Raw genomic sequence first — 16699 nt, 5'->3', positions numbered from 1 at the left:
ACACCGCCAGCAACACAAGGAGAACCAATGATGGGCATCACGATTCACTTTACTGAATCGATTCTTTAACACATTCTAGTCTAGAGGAATCGAAGCCCGTTTGAGTGATTCGTTTATTTAACCAATTATTATTATTATTATTATTATTATTATTATTATTATTATTATTATTATTATTATTTGTTATTATACTTTTTTTTAGGACAATCTAGTTTTCAATTGTTAAAAATAGATCAAATAAAAATAATATAAACATTAAAAAAAACTTCAGTTAAATTCAAAATCATTCTGCTTTGTAGAAATGATCCATTTAAATGACATTTTTAACATTTCACATAAATAGAATCGGACGCTTTCTCTCATACATGATGAACATTTGAACAAAATAGTTCAAACCGATATAAACAAAGTGCTAATCTGTGTGATATCACATGGTAAACATAATCTGGTAATCTGTCATCAAATCAAAGCGAAACAGCCTGAACTCTTGTTTATTTTCTTTATTCATCTTCAGGAACCATTTCGTCTTGATAAGGGTCACAGTGAATCTGAAAGCTATCCTGGTAACACTTGGCATGAGGCAGGACACATCCCAGATGGGAGGCCAGTACATCACAGAGCACCAGGCGCACACACATTCACACCTAAGGGGTAATTTAGAGTAGCAAATCCTCCTACCCACATGTTTTTGGAAGGAAACTGGAAACCCCAGAGATAACACAGACACGAGGAAAACATGCAAAAAGGTCTGCTGAGATAGCTCAAGACTGAACCAAGGACCTTTCATTATTAATGATTGTATTAAGTTTTCATTAAAATTGTAATTGTATTGTCAAATTGTCAAATTCAATTCATTCCTGTGTTTTGTTCTTATTTGCCATTGTTGCTAGTAAACAAGCATGAAAGAAATTAGAGACTAAATATCTGAATATCTAAATTCCACATCAACTATTTGTTTTCTGATGTTTTCTAGGTGTTGTGCTCCCTGCATTACAGAGACATTTTTACCAACTTTCATGCATACATAAACTTATCTAACAAACCTTGAAATTTAGAAAAGTTTTATTTATGATTGAAATTTGTCTGAGAAAAAAAATATTACATTTGAGGATGTGGCACCTTAAGTGGGGATGGCAGGAGGAATAATGGTCACACTTACCTCACTGACACTGACAGGCACACAGACCAGTCACTCACCTTCACTGAGACTAGCAGGCAAAGAAGCCAAAACTTCTTGACTGAGATTAAAAGACACAGAGGCCATGCTTCCTTCAATGTCATTGACAAGGACAGACTCAAAGCCTCCTCCACTGGCATTAACAGGGTCAGACTACATGCCTTCTCCACTGTCAGACTCCATGCCTTCTCCATTGGCATTGACAGGGTCAGACTCCATGCCTACTTTCGCTGGCATTGACAGGGACAGACTGCATGCCTCCTTCGCTGGCATTGACAGAGAAAGTTTCCAAGCCTCCTATACTGGCATTGACAGGGACAGAGGCTTGCTTCATTTTCACACATAAGCCTCACACAGGCCACTCTACATCACTGGGTCTGGCAGAGAGACAGGACATGCTATGCCTGCTTCATTGAAATTCACAGACCTAGACCACACCTTATTCACTGGAACTGATGGACAGAGGCCAAAGCTCCTTTTGTGGGACTGACAGCCATGTCTGTTAGACCATGTCTGTTTCAGTTTGACTGACAGAGAGAGGCTATGCTTCATTCACTGCGCCTTCACTGTTTACAAAATATACAGACATTTTTTTTTACAGATTGTAATGACTCATCAGTGTTTTTTTGCTCTAGAAATCTTTACTGAATTCCTCTGGCCTCCAAGAGGTCATGTCATGCAGTGATTCACAAAGTGGAGTATGAGGAGTAGGGGGTCCATTAAGCATAACCAGGCAGTGGTTATTTTCTATTTTGTTTACTATGATGCATTGGTGGACCTACCATTTTATTATAGCTTTCTCAAATATTTTAGCCAAATTACACACTTGAATTAAACAGGTTTAATTATTAACCTCATTAATAATTTTCTCACTGCAAATTAAGTTTAATTATTAACATTATTAACTTCAAAATGTGTAAATAAAGGCGTATATTTTTGTCAGTGATGTCAATCCTGGACATAAAGTATTCTGTTAGTGAAACCACTCACTCGCTCACTCATTTTCTACCGCTTATCTGAACTACCTCGGGTCACGGGGAGCCTGTGCCTATCTCAGGCGTCATCGGGCATCAAGGCAGGATACACCCTGGACGGAGTGCCAACCCATCGCAGGGCACACACACTCTCATTCACTCACGCAATCACACACTACGGACAATTTTCCAGAGATGCCAATCAACCTACCATGCATGTCTTTGGACCGGGGGAGGAAACCGGAGTACCCGGAGGAAACCCCCGAGGCACGGGGAGAACATGCAAACTCCACACACACAAGGCGGAGGTGAGAATCGAACCCCCAACCCTGGAGATGTGAGGCGAATGTGCTAACCACTAAGCCACCGTGCCCCCACTGTCATTACATTTTATTATACAGGATTTAAAAAATAAAAAGAAAAAAAATAAGTGTGTATTCAATTCTTGTTTTTTTAAATGCCAACAGTGAAACATCTGCATTCGTTTAAAACCAAGGATTATCATGTGTGAGGTGAACGTGCTAACCACTAAGCCACCGTGCCCCCCTTTAATGAAACCAAATGAAATTAATTTATTCAGAAATATAAACTTTGAAGAGAAATATAAATATAAATAAATAGACCAGACAAATACACAATATTGAATATGTCCATGAAATAAATCTGCACTGAGGATGCCCTCGAACTCCTAAATTGAGATTATTTTACAGTTAAAGGTATAAAAGTTTGAGAACCCCTAATCTAGCAAAGGTCCCTTGTTCTCAAAACAATACTGGAGCAGAGCTTCTTCTTTCCTCTATCATTTTAACAAGGTATGTATTTGCACAAGAGGCTGAATGTATTTTACATATATTCAGTATGTCTGGGTGCTGATGATAGTAATCAGTCATGTAAGTCGGTGTATAATCAGCAAAAGACATCATCAGTGTTACTGAACAGAACAAGTACTCAGTGCTGATCTGCAGGTTCAAAGTAAAATGTCAGTACATTTCAATGCACATATGTGAAGCTGAAGCTGAGGAGTGGTTTGAGATCTGCAGTGTGGTTAATCATTCCAAAACGAATAAGCCTTAAAAAGAAGCCTAAGCTTATGCACATCAAGAAGACATTCCTTTATACACCTTGGCCCTAGGTGAATAAAGTGATTTTAAAATAATACAAACAAATGACACAAATTATAAAGTAAAAAAAATCCCAAAGTGAACCTTCTGAGTGACATCAACTCAAATTCATCCCCACCGGCAGCAGGTAGATGGCGCTCACGGTCCAAACATACAACAGTATCTACTGCTGCATCTGTGTAATGACAGGATGTTTTAATAGCACCATAGATGGCGCACATGGTTTAAATTAGTCCGTCTGTCGAGTCTATAATTGTCAGTTATAGAAGGGAGAATGGGGCACTAAACCAATGGTGGGCAGCTTTCAAAGGTCATGTGGTCTTGTAAAAAACAAAGATAATACACTAGGCTTATTTGATTTTGGGTGTCTCATATAGATTCTGCAAATAGATTGAATTACACTCTTATATGTACAGTAGTGCATTCGATTGCAATAATCATATTATTGTTATATTTTAAAAAATCTATGTAAATCACTGGCAATGTTTTGAATAGAAATTGTGCAGGATTCTTCATTAGAATAGCACGTAAATGTCTACATTTATCTATTGTCTAGAAAGGTTGAGGAACTTTTTGCAATTTCTCCAAAATTTATTGAATCCCAGACTCATTCACAGATCAGAAGAAAATATAGTTTATTATTAATATCCTCATGTATTGTATGTTTTTATAACAATCCTACAATCACAGACTTTTATTCCATTTTGTTAGCCGATGATGGAACAGGGTAGAACATTGATAGTAAGGTAGAATGGAGATATATATATATATATACATACACACACACACTAGGTGATATCTATTATGATCAATTTCCACATCTTATGTATGTTATGTTTATTTAGTTATATTGTATAGTTTTGTATGTATTGTGTTATATTAAGTTACAATCTTTTTTTAACATTGACTCAGGAACAACAATTAAAAGTTCCCCTCTTAATGATAACTGTCTCATTTCTTGCTGATTTACAATCATGTCAAACAAATAAGTAAACTGAAGTTAAACAAAAAACACCCCTGACTCAGCTGATCTGCTCATAACAATCCCTTTAAAAGGTTACATGTGTGTTAGAGCAGGAAACACTAAAATGTGCAGTGCAGTGGGAACAAAAATGCTCTCAAGTCTGTAATCCTTTGACTCCTCCCTGTCTGCAGTGATGGAGTCAAGTACCAAGTCCTTCCCATTTTCCTTCTTCCAAGCCGGCTGACCTTTCAGGGATCCATTCATCAGAGAATATCCAAGGCTACAGCACAACCTGCACAGTCTGTAGAACAGCAGCATATTTTTCCTAATTAAACAGGTTGTGTATTACATCACAGAAGCTCCTAACACCTTGGAGGAATTAGTAAACTATTAAATTAATGTATTCATTTATTGAAATATTTAATACAAAGCATTCTGGACTGTGAATTAAGAAGATATCACATTAGGACCCTTTAACAGTTATTAGTGGATTTTTGAATAACCAGCATGATGATGTTCTCATTAAGACTGTTACTGTTGGCTTGGAGTGGTGCACTTTGCTTCTTACCATTGGCGTGGACTGGTGTGATGGAGATCACACCCCAACAAAACCATGTTTTTTCAGAGGAATTTGAAGATGCAGCACTGGAGGATGAACTGGACAATCAGGAGAACGTTTTAACTCAGGTAAAGTTGCTGACAGTCATGAGATAGAGATTAAATAAATAAATAAAAAGATTTCCACTGAGTGCAGAAATTGGTACCTTTAAGTTAGAAAATTGCCTGTTGTCTAGTACTTATCCCATGAGCAACCCTTAAATCTGTGTAATCTGCACACTTTGGAGTTTTATGTCACACACCTGTGGTCAAACTCTTCATGTTTTTTACATACTGTAAAACATATGCAAAAGAATAAGGCACCACAAAGGTCTGTACTACAGCCTGCAAAAGCAAATTCAGTTAATGCCCTCAAAGCCCTGGATCTTTCTAATCCCTTTGCAGCTAATCAAACTCTACTGATTACTTAATCTTTCACCTGTAATAATTTTATACTCTACCACTGTTCATGGAATGTGCCATCAAACTGATCTGATCAAACAGAAAAACAGCAGAAATGTGCATCTTTTCTCCTTTAGTCTATTCTACTGTATGAACTGTTTAAACCACTACATTCACTACAAGTAAAATAAAATAAAATTCATATTTTTCTAACAAATCCACTAAATTTTGCTTGAACATAAATAAAAACTAACATGGATGAACAAATTGATAGATTCATGCATATCATTCAAACGTCAGTACTTTACTTCATTGTTAAGGCAATACAAAGAGAATATAAAGATTCACACGGTTCACAAGTGACTCATTCCTACTCTGGAAGTCTTAATCTAACACTGCTGGTTTAACCCTTCAGCTCCTAGGCGACTACGACAAAGTAAAGACTCTCTCAGAGGGCTCGGATTGCCGCTGTAAATGTGTGGTCAGACCTTTGAGCAGGAGCGCTTGCAGGCGTATTGAAGAAGGGAATGGAAAGCTTGAGGATTTCTACACAGTGGAGACAGTGACTTCGGGACCCAACTGTAAAAAGTGTGCCTGCATCGCCCCTCCGTCCGCCCTCAATCCCTGTGAAGGAGACTTCAGGTTTAAGAAGCTCCAAGAGGCTGGGAAAGATGATATCAAGGTAAAAAGGAGGGAAACAAAATCAATTTTTACCTTTTGAAGATTTCAGTGCTGAGCTGGACTTTCCACTCAACACAAATGGACTTATGGCATGTCTGTGTCAATAGTTTTGCACCGGAGCTGCAAGGATAATATACTGTAGGTGACGTGTAATGGCAGTTTATTTCACCCCACACATTGCTGAGCTATTTTATTCTACCGTGTTTCTAAAAGAAGGAGTTTAGCAGAGATCAAAGACAAATATATATATATATATATATGCTGTACATGCAAATTTCACCATTTAATATGTGGAAGCCAGAGTCTGAGGTTTGATCACAGTGACTCCAATCTCCAGATTGGATCGTCAGATGTGTCAAAAAGCACATTTACATGTGAATACTGTTAGATGAGCTTCACTTCCTTTACTACTAAAGAAACAACCTCAGACACAAAACACCTTCTTTCTGATCAGATACATTTGGGTTTATGAGGAAATTCTGCAAACAGATTTTTGTTTAATCTTTTGCTTTAAAGCCATCAGTTTAGTTCTATATTATGGACATTTTTGTTTTTGATTTTCTTGACAATATAATGTTCCTTTAACAGCTTTCCACCATCATGGACTTACTTGAGGGGGCTTTGTATGGGATGGATCTGCTAAAGTTGCACTCAGTCACCACTAAACTTCTGGCACGTGTGGAAAACATCGAAAAGGTAAATGATCTCTAGTCTTCTCCATTATGACAGAGATCAGTAACTCTTTATTATAATTGACTGAGTAGTTGGAGATGAATGACAAGTGTAGGACAGAAGCATAAAAATAAATTGCAGTTTAAATACCCCAAATATAATTACTGATATAAAATACATGTATATTGAGTACATGTAACAGAATATATACGACTATAAGTACAGATTTACAGATAAGCTATTGAGAAGTGTTGAAATTAGAAGCCTGTATGTCACACACATCCAACCGATTTGATGGCTAAAAAGACTCAGTCTAGAGCCGCGTAAAGAAAATAATATATCTTCAAATTAAATTTACATACATATCTTAAAAATATTCAGTGAACAAAGACATATTATGTTCTCTTATGTTGTCATAGATATTGTTACAGAAAATGACCCAAATCTGAATTCAATGTTTTTTATTTGTATAACAAGAAATGTTGAGTTACTGAACTTACTGCACATCTTCGCTTATTGACTTTGTTGGGAGTAAGAGGGAACAATGTGTGCAACAGATTGCAACCAATTTTAAGTTTGGAAGAAGAAGAATGCAAGTTAAGAATTCCTGCTTTACTCCTCTCTATTGGCATCAGACAAAGGGCATCTGAGTGCAGTATATTTTCAGCCTGGACAACTGCTGAGCAAATCTTTTCCTTCCAGACATTTTCCGGAAATGTGACAAAAGAGCAAGGGAGCATGAAAGAGTTGAAAGGACAAGGGAAGGACACACATGTCCACCATCACCTGGAGAAGAAAAGACGTTTGAGCCAGCTGGAGTCCTCGCTACAGAAAAAAGTGGCTGCAGCTTTTTCACACACAGAGGTGAGAGAGATAGCACACAGATATGTTGAGATATACCAAAGACAACACACACACACACACACACACACACACACACAGAGTGTTAAGTTCCCACACTGAAATGTGTGAGAAAAATAATTCCAAACACTACCATGTACCAAGAATTACAATTTTATTTGAATCCTTTGCATACACCATGGATGGCACATGGATCACCCAAATGAGGATGAGTTCCCTTCTGAGGTTTCTTCCTCATGTGATCTCAGTTTAATTTTAAACTTAATACTTTTTTTCTGTTTCCATTTTGTAAAGCTACTTTGAGACAATGTGATTTGTGAAAAGTGCTGTGCAGCTCTACAGATCTGTCCTCGTAGTTCAAAAAAATGCCCTGAACCCAAAATAGATGGTATGTTTGGCTTGCATTCTACAGTTGAGTTGATTTAAGATTGAATCAGACTGCAATAAACTGTGCCAGAGTTTGATTGAATCTGGACTGAGATCTTCGCTCTTACATGATTTTAGCTCATACTCAAGTGCTTTGTTCTCACCTGCACAAACACCCCATGAGAGTATTACTGGTCCAGCTCTGTGGGTTGGAATAACATATTTCCTGTCTCATATGATAAATGTTTCATGTTAACTTATTTATATATTTAGTCCTTTCAAAAAGATGGTTATTTTCGACATGGAAGGAACTCTGCTTTAGCATCAAGATTTCTAGATTGGTAGCATAGATGCTAACAAGCTATTGAGTAAAAATTGGCCATGAGAAAATTGAGACAAACTACAAAAACAATTTACATTTTTAGTAGATGTGAACTGAGACAGAAAGTACTCAAAGCACAGAGCCGAGCAGATAAGGATAAATTACCGTCCTCAAAGGACTACAGTGGTATTGAGTACATTTTGTAAATTATAGTGTGTTTATAATCACACATCATACACCAGTAAATCATTTCATGCACTGTGGTACCTCCCAGACACTATCACACCAGGGACAGATGACTGATAATGAAGTGGGAGACCATAATTTCAGCCATATTTCTAGCATTTCTTAGAGGTTCTGGTATGTTTTGTCAACAAACACAGAAAAGATTCACACACTTTCACAGAAAGGGGCAGTTTGACTGACATGGCAGATGACCAAACACAGACCAACCACTTCCTGCAGGAGAATAAAACACTTTTATGAACATTTTATTCTGTAATCTAACATAATCATAAAACATAACTAAATGCAAAACAACAACAACAACAAAACTTGAATTGAATTTGAATATAGTTTACATTTAAAATGATTTTAAAAATGATTAGAAAGATAATACTTAAGGAAAGCTCTAGGTCCAGACAGAATATAAGGGAGTTTTCTGTGGTTCAGACTATTTTTCAACATTCTTTTAAAAAAATCCAGTATTATAACTTCAGAGTGAATGACAACCACATGATAGTACTAGATTCATTCATTATGTCTACATTTTTAGATGTTTTTAGATATACTGACTTATGGCACTAAGAAGCTTTCCTGTGACTAGGACCAGTTTAGTGCCTTTTTGCCTGCTTGAAATTGGTTAATTAAGTGAGGCATCTTACTGGGGTTGAACCCCAACCTTCCAATCAAAAACTCAGACTTAACCACTCGAGCCACCACTGCACAAAAAAAAAAAACTCCCAGCATGCCCTGCAGGGAATGCACAATCTATATCACACATTGCAACCTCCACCCACAATAACCACTAACACCTAAACATTCCCAGAGACTTCTAACTTCATCCACAACACGCTTACACACTCACAAATATAGACACACATACACATTCACACGTACATCACATTTGGCCATCAAAACAATGTAAGGGTTTGTAAAAAATTAAAATTTTTATTAACAGCACCAAACACAAAGAATACCCAAACCAAAAAACCAAAGTCTGAACTCACAGTCTAGCTTGTAATTACACACACATACTGGAAGGATACAGTTTGTTAGCAGGGCTAACCAAGCACCACACAAGTCCCAGCTCTGTGGAAAGTATTAGCCCACTTTGCTGTGTCAGGCTGGCGAACTTTAATACAGAATTATTAGATCAAAGCCAGCTTCCCCAAAGCCTGTCCCAAGAATTAACCTACACTACAAATTCATCATTAAAAAAACAGTTTGGCAAAAAAATGTAATGCACATTTTTTCTCCTCAAACCCCAAATGTAGTCAGTCAAGATGTGTGGTCTCTGATATTTGATTCCTCAGATGTGTTTTTGAGCTATGAGGAGCATGTCAGTCCATAGCCTTATAGCTTTAATGCAGAACTGAAGAAGGGCAGTAAATAAACCACATTTGGTCAGATGTGTATACTAGAGATATCGATGTATATGAATAGTTTAATTGGAAGGGGCAGATTATTTTAAATAGATAAAAGTACAGATTTGAATACAGGGCACATTATGATGTGGGAATGAGGGAGTGGTGAAATTTGTTCATGGAACAATTTCATGGAACAAATTTAGACCATAATTTACAGTGTCCATTCATTGTTCCTCAGTAATTGCCTAGTCGGGGTTGAAATAAAACACATGAATTTCAGGATGTAGATGAGGTTGAAGAACTGTCTGAGCCAGAATTCAAACTATGCTTTTGGGAGTATAGTGGTAGAGTTCGTATTAAAAAGAAAAGAGAAGCGTTCCAGGATAGGCCACCCACTTTGAGTTTAAATCCAGATACAGATAGGGATATTTGGAGCATGAAACAAATACAGATCTATACCTAATGTAAACAACGTGATTTGTTTGCAGAAGTATGAGGAGAGGTTTGTAGGGAGTCAGGATTCCGGCAGGGTACTGAAGAGAAGCCGTGTTGAAGACTCACAGGAGCAGAAGTTAGTGAAGAGCAAAATGGGACCAAATGGGATGAATATCAGGAGCGTGACCTTCTATAAGGCTGAGACTGAAGAGGAAGATGACGGAGAACAGAGTGGTGAGTTTGCGACACATGGCTTGTGATTAATGCTGACTTGCCCCAGGCTTGCCTTAGGGTTTAATCTCTATTACCATCATGAAATGAAAACAAAAAAGTTTTTTCTAACCTAATTGCCATCTCCTGACTTTTCCTAGCAGGGGTCAGGTGCCAGTATACTGATAAGGCAAGCACAGACTTCTCTAACCCCAATCATAGATTTCAGCTCTCCCTCTGGGAACTCTAGACATTCCCAAGCCATTTGTGAGATATAATCTTTCCAGCGAGTGATAGGTCCTTCCCTGGGGTCTCTGTCCCTCAGGGTGTGCCTGATACATTGGAGCTCAAGAAGGGGCAATTTGTAACATGTTTGAACGAACTCTGCCTCTTCATTAAGCCTAGTTTTTATATTTTATATATCAAGCTCTATTACCAACCACATTTAATCCTCCACAGCAGGAACAGATGATGTGCTGAGTGGTGATGGTTCAGTGGATTTAATAATAGAAGACCAGATCCCTAGACAGCAGGACACTCAATCCTTAGATCCTCAAACTACAGCCACCACGGCACCAAGGTTGAACAGTGAAGCCACCACAAAGCAACCTGATGTGGAGTCCTGGGAAACAGAAAGGATGGTTACCACCAGCAAGGCAACGCCTCTTTCCTTAACAACCTTCACCACCACAACCACAACCACCACCACCGCACAGCCTATGACCAATAACAGATCAACATCCATCTCAACTCCTCTGAAAGGTCTAAAACCACAGCACAACTCCACATCTGAGGCAAGAAAACACACTTTAAAATCTCGACTCCGCTGGGACGAAGAATCTGTAGTCACTACTGACTCACCAAAGAATTCTGGTAAGTTCAAGATCTTTTATAGAATTGTGTATATTTGGACATGCTTATGTGTTGAATTTTTATATCATGATAAATTATAGCAGGTGGTTAAAATGCATTGAACAATTCACAATCTTAATCATAATCATAATATTAATTCAACAAAACCCAAAAAAATTAAATGTAATCAATTTCTGAGTTGTCAGTCAGTCATGGCAGGTCCAATACCAAGCTCATTTACTTGCATTTACATGCTCATATACACATACTCGAAAATGCTCCAACTCTCAATACCATGTGATGTACAATAAGTCTAGATGCTCTAATAAACATATGAAATGATATGGGTGTGATCTATGATGGGTGTAAATGATGGGTGTAAATATTTCTGCAAACTGCACTGCAAAAAATACCAAAAGCATGTACTATAAAATTTACTACAGTAAAAATTACCTTAGAAACATCTTATGGCTTATAGCTATAGGTAGTAACTATGACAGAAGATCATTAAGATGAGGACAAGAAGACTTGAGCATGCTGAGCAGTATCTTTAAGTCCTGTCTTTAAAACTGAGCACAAGGTGCCATGTACTGTATTTCACACTCACAAAATTATTCATTTGCAGTGAAGTGAGTGTCAGTGGGGGGGGTGGGGGTGGGGGGGGGGGGGGGTCTTTGGGGGGCACGGTGGCTTAGTGGTTAGCACGTTCGCCTCACACCTCCAAGATTGGGGGTTTGATTCCCGCCACCGCCTTGTGTGTGTGGAGTTTGCATGTTCTCCCCGTGCCTCGGGGGTTTCCTCCGGGTACTCCGGTTTCCTCCCCCGGTCCAAAGACATGCATGGTAGGTTGATTGGCATCTCTGGAAAAATTGTCCGTAGTGTGTGATTGAGTGAGTAAATGAGTGTGTGTGTGTGTGCCCTGTGATGGGTTGGCACTTGATCCTGCCTTGATGCCCGATGACGCCTGAGATAGGCATAGGCTCCCCGTGACCCAAGGTAGTTTGGATAAGCGGTAGAAAATGAATGAATGAATGAATGAATGAATGAATGAATGAATGAGTGTCAGTGAAAGTCATCATGTATATAGGTAGAAGGTTTGCTTCCCACCTTCACCTGCTGTATGTTTGTGTGTACTCCAGTTTACTTCCTTGGGAGGCCAGAGAGTGAAATAATATCAAATTGCTCTAAGGAAAATATAAATCTGGTTGTCTAAAATGACTGCATCATAAAAGTTAAGCTACAAGATTAGAGTAACTTACAGTGTCCTATACCACGACAGTTGACTATAAATATTTCTTTATTAATTTAATGCCGCATTAAACAAGTAAAGAAGCAAATACTGGTTAAAATGACAATAAAAGCTTTTTTGACTTGACTCTTGACTTGAAATGCTGGATACTTGTGAAAAGTGTTTCTTCTTCAAGAAAGAAATATATGCTGCTTGTATTTTCAAAATAGAAAAATGCTGTCACTTTAATGCTAGTTCTTTACCCCCAAAAATAGAATGCAACCAAAAAATGCTGTTAATATTATTTGTTTTTTATAATTTGTAGGCGTATGCAAGGACACGTTAGCTACTATCGCTGACCCTGTGACTCGCAATACTTATGGCCGCAATGAAGGCGCCTGGATGAAGGACCCAAAAGGCAATGGCAATGTCATATATGTCACAAACTACTACTATGGCAGCAACCTACTGGAGTTCCGTGATATGGACGCATTCAAGCAAGGTGATTATTATACTTCTGGTAGCAACTGAAAAGCAAAATATTATTGCATTATAAATTATTATTACAACTAACACTATTAATAATAAGCTAATAGATTTTGTATTTAGACTACATGCTATTTATTTAAGTGTTGGACATCACTCAGAAAGCCAGACACAGAACATTTAAGACCAAACTTCTACCATATTAATGATACACTAACATTGTGTAATGCACGATTTTTTAAACTTTGCCTTTCTTTACTGTATTTTCTGGATGTTAAGTTGGTTAAATGACTTCTACCACAAGGGGAGGCAATCTACCGTCAGTATACAATTATATTATTAGCTAATTTATTTCCAAACTGGCCCACAAATTTAAATTAGTGAATTTGTCCAAAATAGTAACACAATATTTGTACCTGTTAATTAATGGGTTTTTTGTTTTGTTCAGTCCTGGTCAAACACACTGTTGAAACTGTAAAACCCATTGTGGGTTTTAATATTAGAGCTTTTTATTTTCTCTCAACCTAGGACGCATGAGCAGCTCGTACAAACTGCCCTACAACTGGATTGGCACAGGCCACGTGGTCTACAATGGTGCCTTCTACTACAACCGGGCGTTTTCACATGACATTATCAAATACGACCTTCGCCTGCGTTACGTGGCAGCTTGGACGACACTGCATGATGCCATGTTTGAGCATGAGGATGAAGAAGCACCTTGGAGCTTTAGGGGACACTCTGATGTGGACTTTGCTGTGGATGAGAGTGGCCTCTGGCTGGTTTATCCAGCTCTAGATGAAGAAGGCTTCCACCAGGAAGTGATCATTCTGAGCAAGCTCAACCCTTCTGACCTACAGAAGGAGCACACATGGAGGACGGGCCTAAGGAGGAACAACTACGGGAACAGCTTTGTCATCTGTGGTGTCCTGTATGCTGTGGACAGTTATGAGCGCATAAACGCCACCATTAGCTATGCTTTTGACACGCACACACACACTCAGATGGTGCCACGGCTGCCCTTCATGAACAACTACACTTACACCACACAAATTGACTATAACCCAAAGGACCGCACACTCTATGCCTGGGACAAGGGCCATCAAGTGACCTATGATGTCATATTTGCCTATTAATTACTGTATTGCGATTAGATCTAGATCATAACTAAATTACTGTTCTGCACTTTTTGTAAAAAAAAAAAAAAGCAAAAAAACTACAAGACTCAGTGGATTGTAGATCAGTCTACAGGGTCAATATATATTTTTTACAATATGTCACTATTTTATTGTTGTTTGTTGTTCTTTTTGCAGTCATTCATTATCATTCCATGGCAACAATGTTCACTAGGTTAAAGCCTAAGAATACTTTATGCTGTGACATTGGTTTGCTGGCTGTCACAAAAAAGTATGATGCAGTTGCAGAGCAGACAGTCAGAGAACTGACTGCAGAAGCTTCACTTGCCAATCGTGCCTGTGATTGGTCACTGCACCCAAGATTCATTCATGTAGTCATGGAAACTAACTCCTGTATTCAAGTACCATCATCTGCACTGGAGCACTTGTAAGCCACAGTCAATATAAAGCCGCAGAGAGTATGTGAGCTTGTAAGCTTTCTGAAGGTGGTTTTGTATTTGTACAACCCTTTGCTGTTTTTGCATTAAGTATACTGAGGACTTTAATGACAAAGTCATTGTTACGGCTTATGTATGTATGTTGTAAATAATGTAGTTAATTTAAAATAAATGCCATGCCTGTATTTTGAAGAGTGATGAATTAAGTCACAAGGAATAAAAAGACTCGCTTTTCATTTGAGTTGCAGCATTTTTATATACATTTTAATAGTTTTATTTTCAAATATTTTTATTTCATTATTTTAAATCAGTGGTGGCAAAAAATCTGTGGTGCAATCATGTAAATTATCAGGATGCTCACCAGCATTTTCCACATTTTGATTAAGTGAATTTTGAGTAAATGAGTAAATTTGAGTAAATTTTATCTTACAAAAGCAGAAAATAACAGTTAGAAACTTGCACTTGCTAGAGTACAACTTGCAACTTACCAAATTTTATTCATTCATTCATCTTCTACCGCTTATCCGAACTACCTCGGGTCACGGGGAGCCTGTGCCTATCTCAGGCGTCATTGGGCTATCAAGGCAGGATACACCCTGGACGGAGTGCCAACCCATCGCAGGGCACACACACTCTCATTCACTCACGCACTCACACACTACGGACAATTTTCCAGAGATGCCAATCAACCTACCATGCATGTCTTTGGACCGGGGGAGGAAACCGGAGTACCCGGAGGAAACCCCCGAGGCACAGGGAGAACATGCAAAGTCCACACACACAAGGCGGAGATGGGAATCAAACCCCAACCCTGGAGGTGTGAGACAAACGTGCTAACCACTAAGCCACTGTGCCCCCCTACCAAATTTTATATATTAACAATATATATATATATATATGTTTACATTTTTGTACAGTGGTGAAGGTAAAGAATCTAATCAATTTCTGTCTATTACTTTTCACTTTTTTAATGATAAAATATCAAGAGAAAAGTAGAAACAGAAAAAGTGACAAAGTGAATCATTGGCCATCATGCAAGCACAGAAGAATCAGTAAGAGACAGATTAAACATTTGCAGAATAAATTTCATTAGTTCTCTGAGAATGTGAAGTTTACATATTTGTGCCTCATGTTGTATTTGTATTTCTACTTCCACTTTCAATTAAGCAATTATTATTTTGCCAGAATACCCATACTAATGTATCTTCTCCACTACTGCAGTTAGTGGACACGAGCATTTAAGAAAGGAGGTAAATGTAAAAACCATTCTTTGGCAAACAAGGCATTTCCAAACCTACAGACACCAGAGATCTTCTCCAGTCTCAAAAAGGCATCTGAGAAACCCATTAACAAACTTCACAACCAGGTTGCTTGGTTCATTTTCTTTCACAAATCTCAAGGGAATCCATTGTAAAATACTCCATAGATCACATATGGCATGTCAACTAGCCACATTTCTTAATTTTAAGATAAAATAAGTAAAATAATCTTATATCTTTGTATGCAAGCATAGTATAGAATTTTATAAGAAAGCACAGCCATGCATGACACAAGGGTAATATGCCACTGAATTAGGGTCAATAATTTCAGAAATGTAATCTGTAGGGTTAAGGAGAATCTACAAACTAGTAAAGAGAGACAAACCAATTTTACATAACCAGCCAGATAATATTTGGGCCAAAGATTCCAAATTTTAATAAAGTATATGAAAAATTCTATACAGAATCGTGGAATTTCACATAAGCAGTTTTCTTATGAATTAGTCGTTTAACTAAATTTATATTCTTTGCATTTGGAATATTTCAAACTACATTAACCTGGCATCTCTGAGTTTCACTAAAATGACAGAAGATTGGATGTGCTTGACATTTCATTACTCTGTATATGAGGGTTAGGATGACAGTGAAATCCACCTTGCTTGATTTGAGCATGAATATGCTGTCAACATCAAGTGTTTCTAAATTGCATCATGATCTCCTTCACCTCCTTCATGATCTCCTTTGGGCCTCATAGTCAAAACCAATGTTCTGTCAGATATCAAAGGCATGGTTTGCTTTTCCATCACTTCATTTTGACCAGGAACCTTTGCTTTCTTCTCTCTACTGATGCAGAAAGCCTATGGGATCTACTGGCGAGACAAGAGGAAAGCTTTCTTGCCAGACCAACCTTCAGGAACTGACCAACAGGGATAA

General features: G+C 38.0%; 1 protein-coding gene across 1 annotated transcript; it reads left to right on the top strand.

The window, feature by feature from the left end:
- The first annotated feature begins 4490 nt into the window (after window positions 1-4490).
- Window positions 4491-14692, top strand: olfml2bb (olfactomedin-like 2Bb). Its single transcript, XM_060888764.1, has 8 exons — window positions 4491-4923; window positions 5651-5917; window positions 6505-6612; window positions 7291-7452; window positions 10215-10395; window positions 10831-11244; window positions 12777-12953; window positions 13466-14692. The coding sequence occupies exons 1-8, from the start codon at window positions 4744-4746 to the stop codon at window positions 14068-14070; spliced, it is 2094 nt and encodes a 697-aa protein (XP_060744747.1). The 5' UTR covers window positions 4491-4743; the 3' UTR covers window positions 14071-14692.
- The last annotated feature ends 2007 nt before the right edge of the window (window positions 14693-16699 follow it).

The sequence above is a fragment of the Tachysurus vachellii genome, chromosome 15, assembly GCF_030014155.1.
Source record: "Tachysurus vachellii isolate PV-2020 chromosome 15, HZAU_Pvac_v1, whole genome shotgun sequence".
NCBI lineage: Eukaryota > Metazoa > Chordata > Actinopteri > Siluriformes > Bagridae > Tachysurus > Tachysurus vachellii.
The sequence above is the reverse complement of the archived record's forward strand: the minus strand, read 5'-3'. Positions and strand labels throughout refer to the sequence as shown.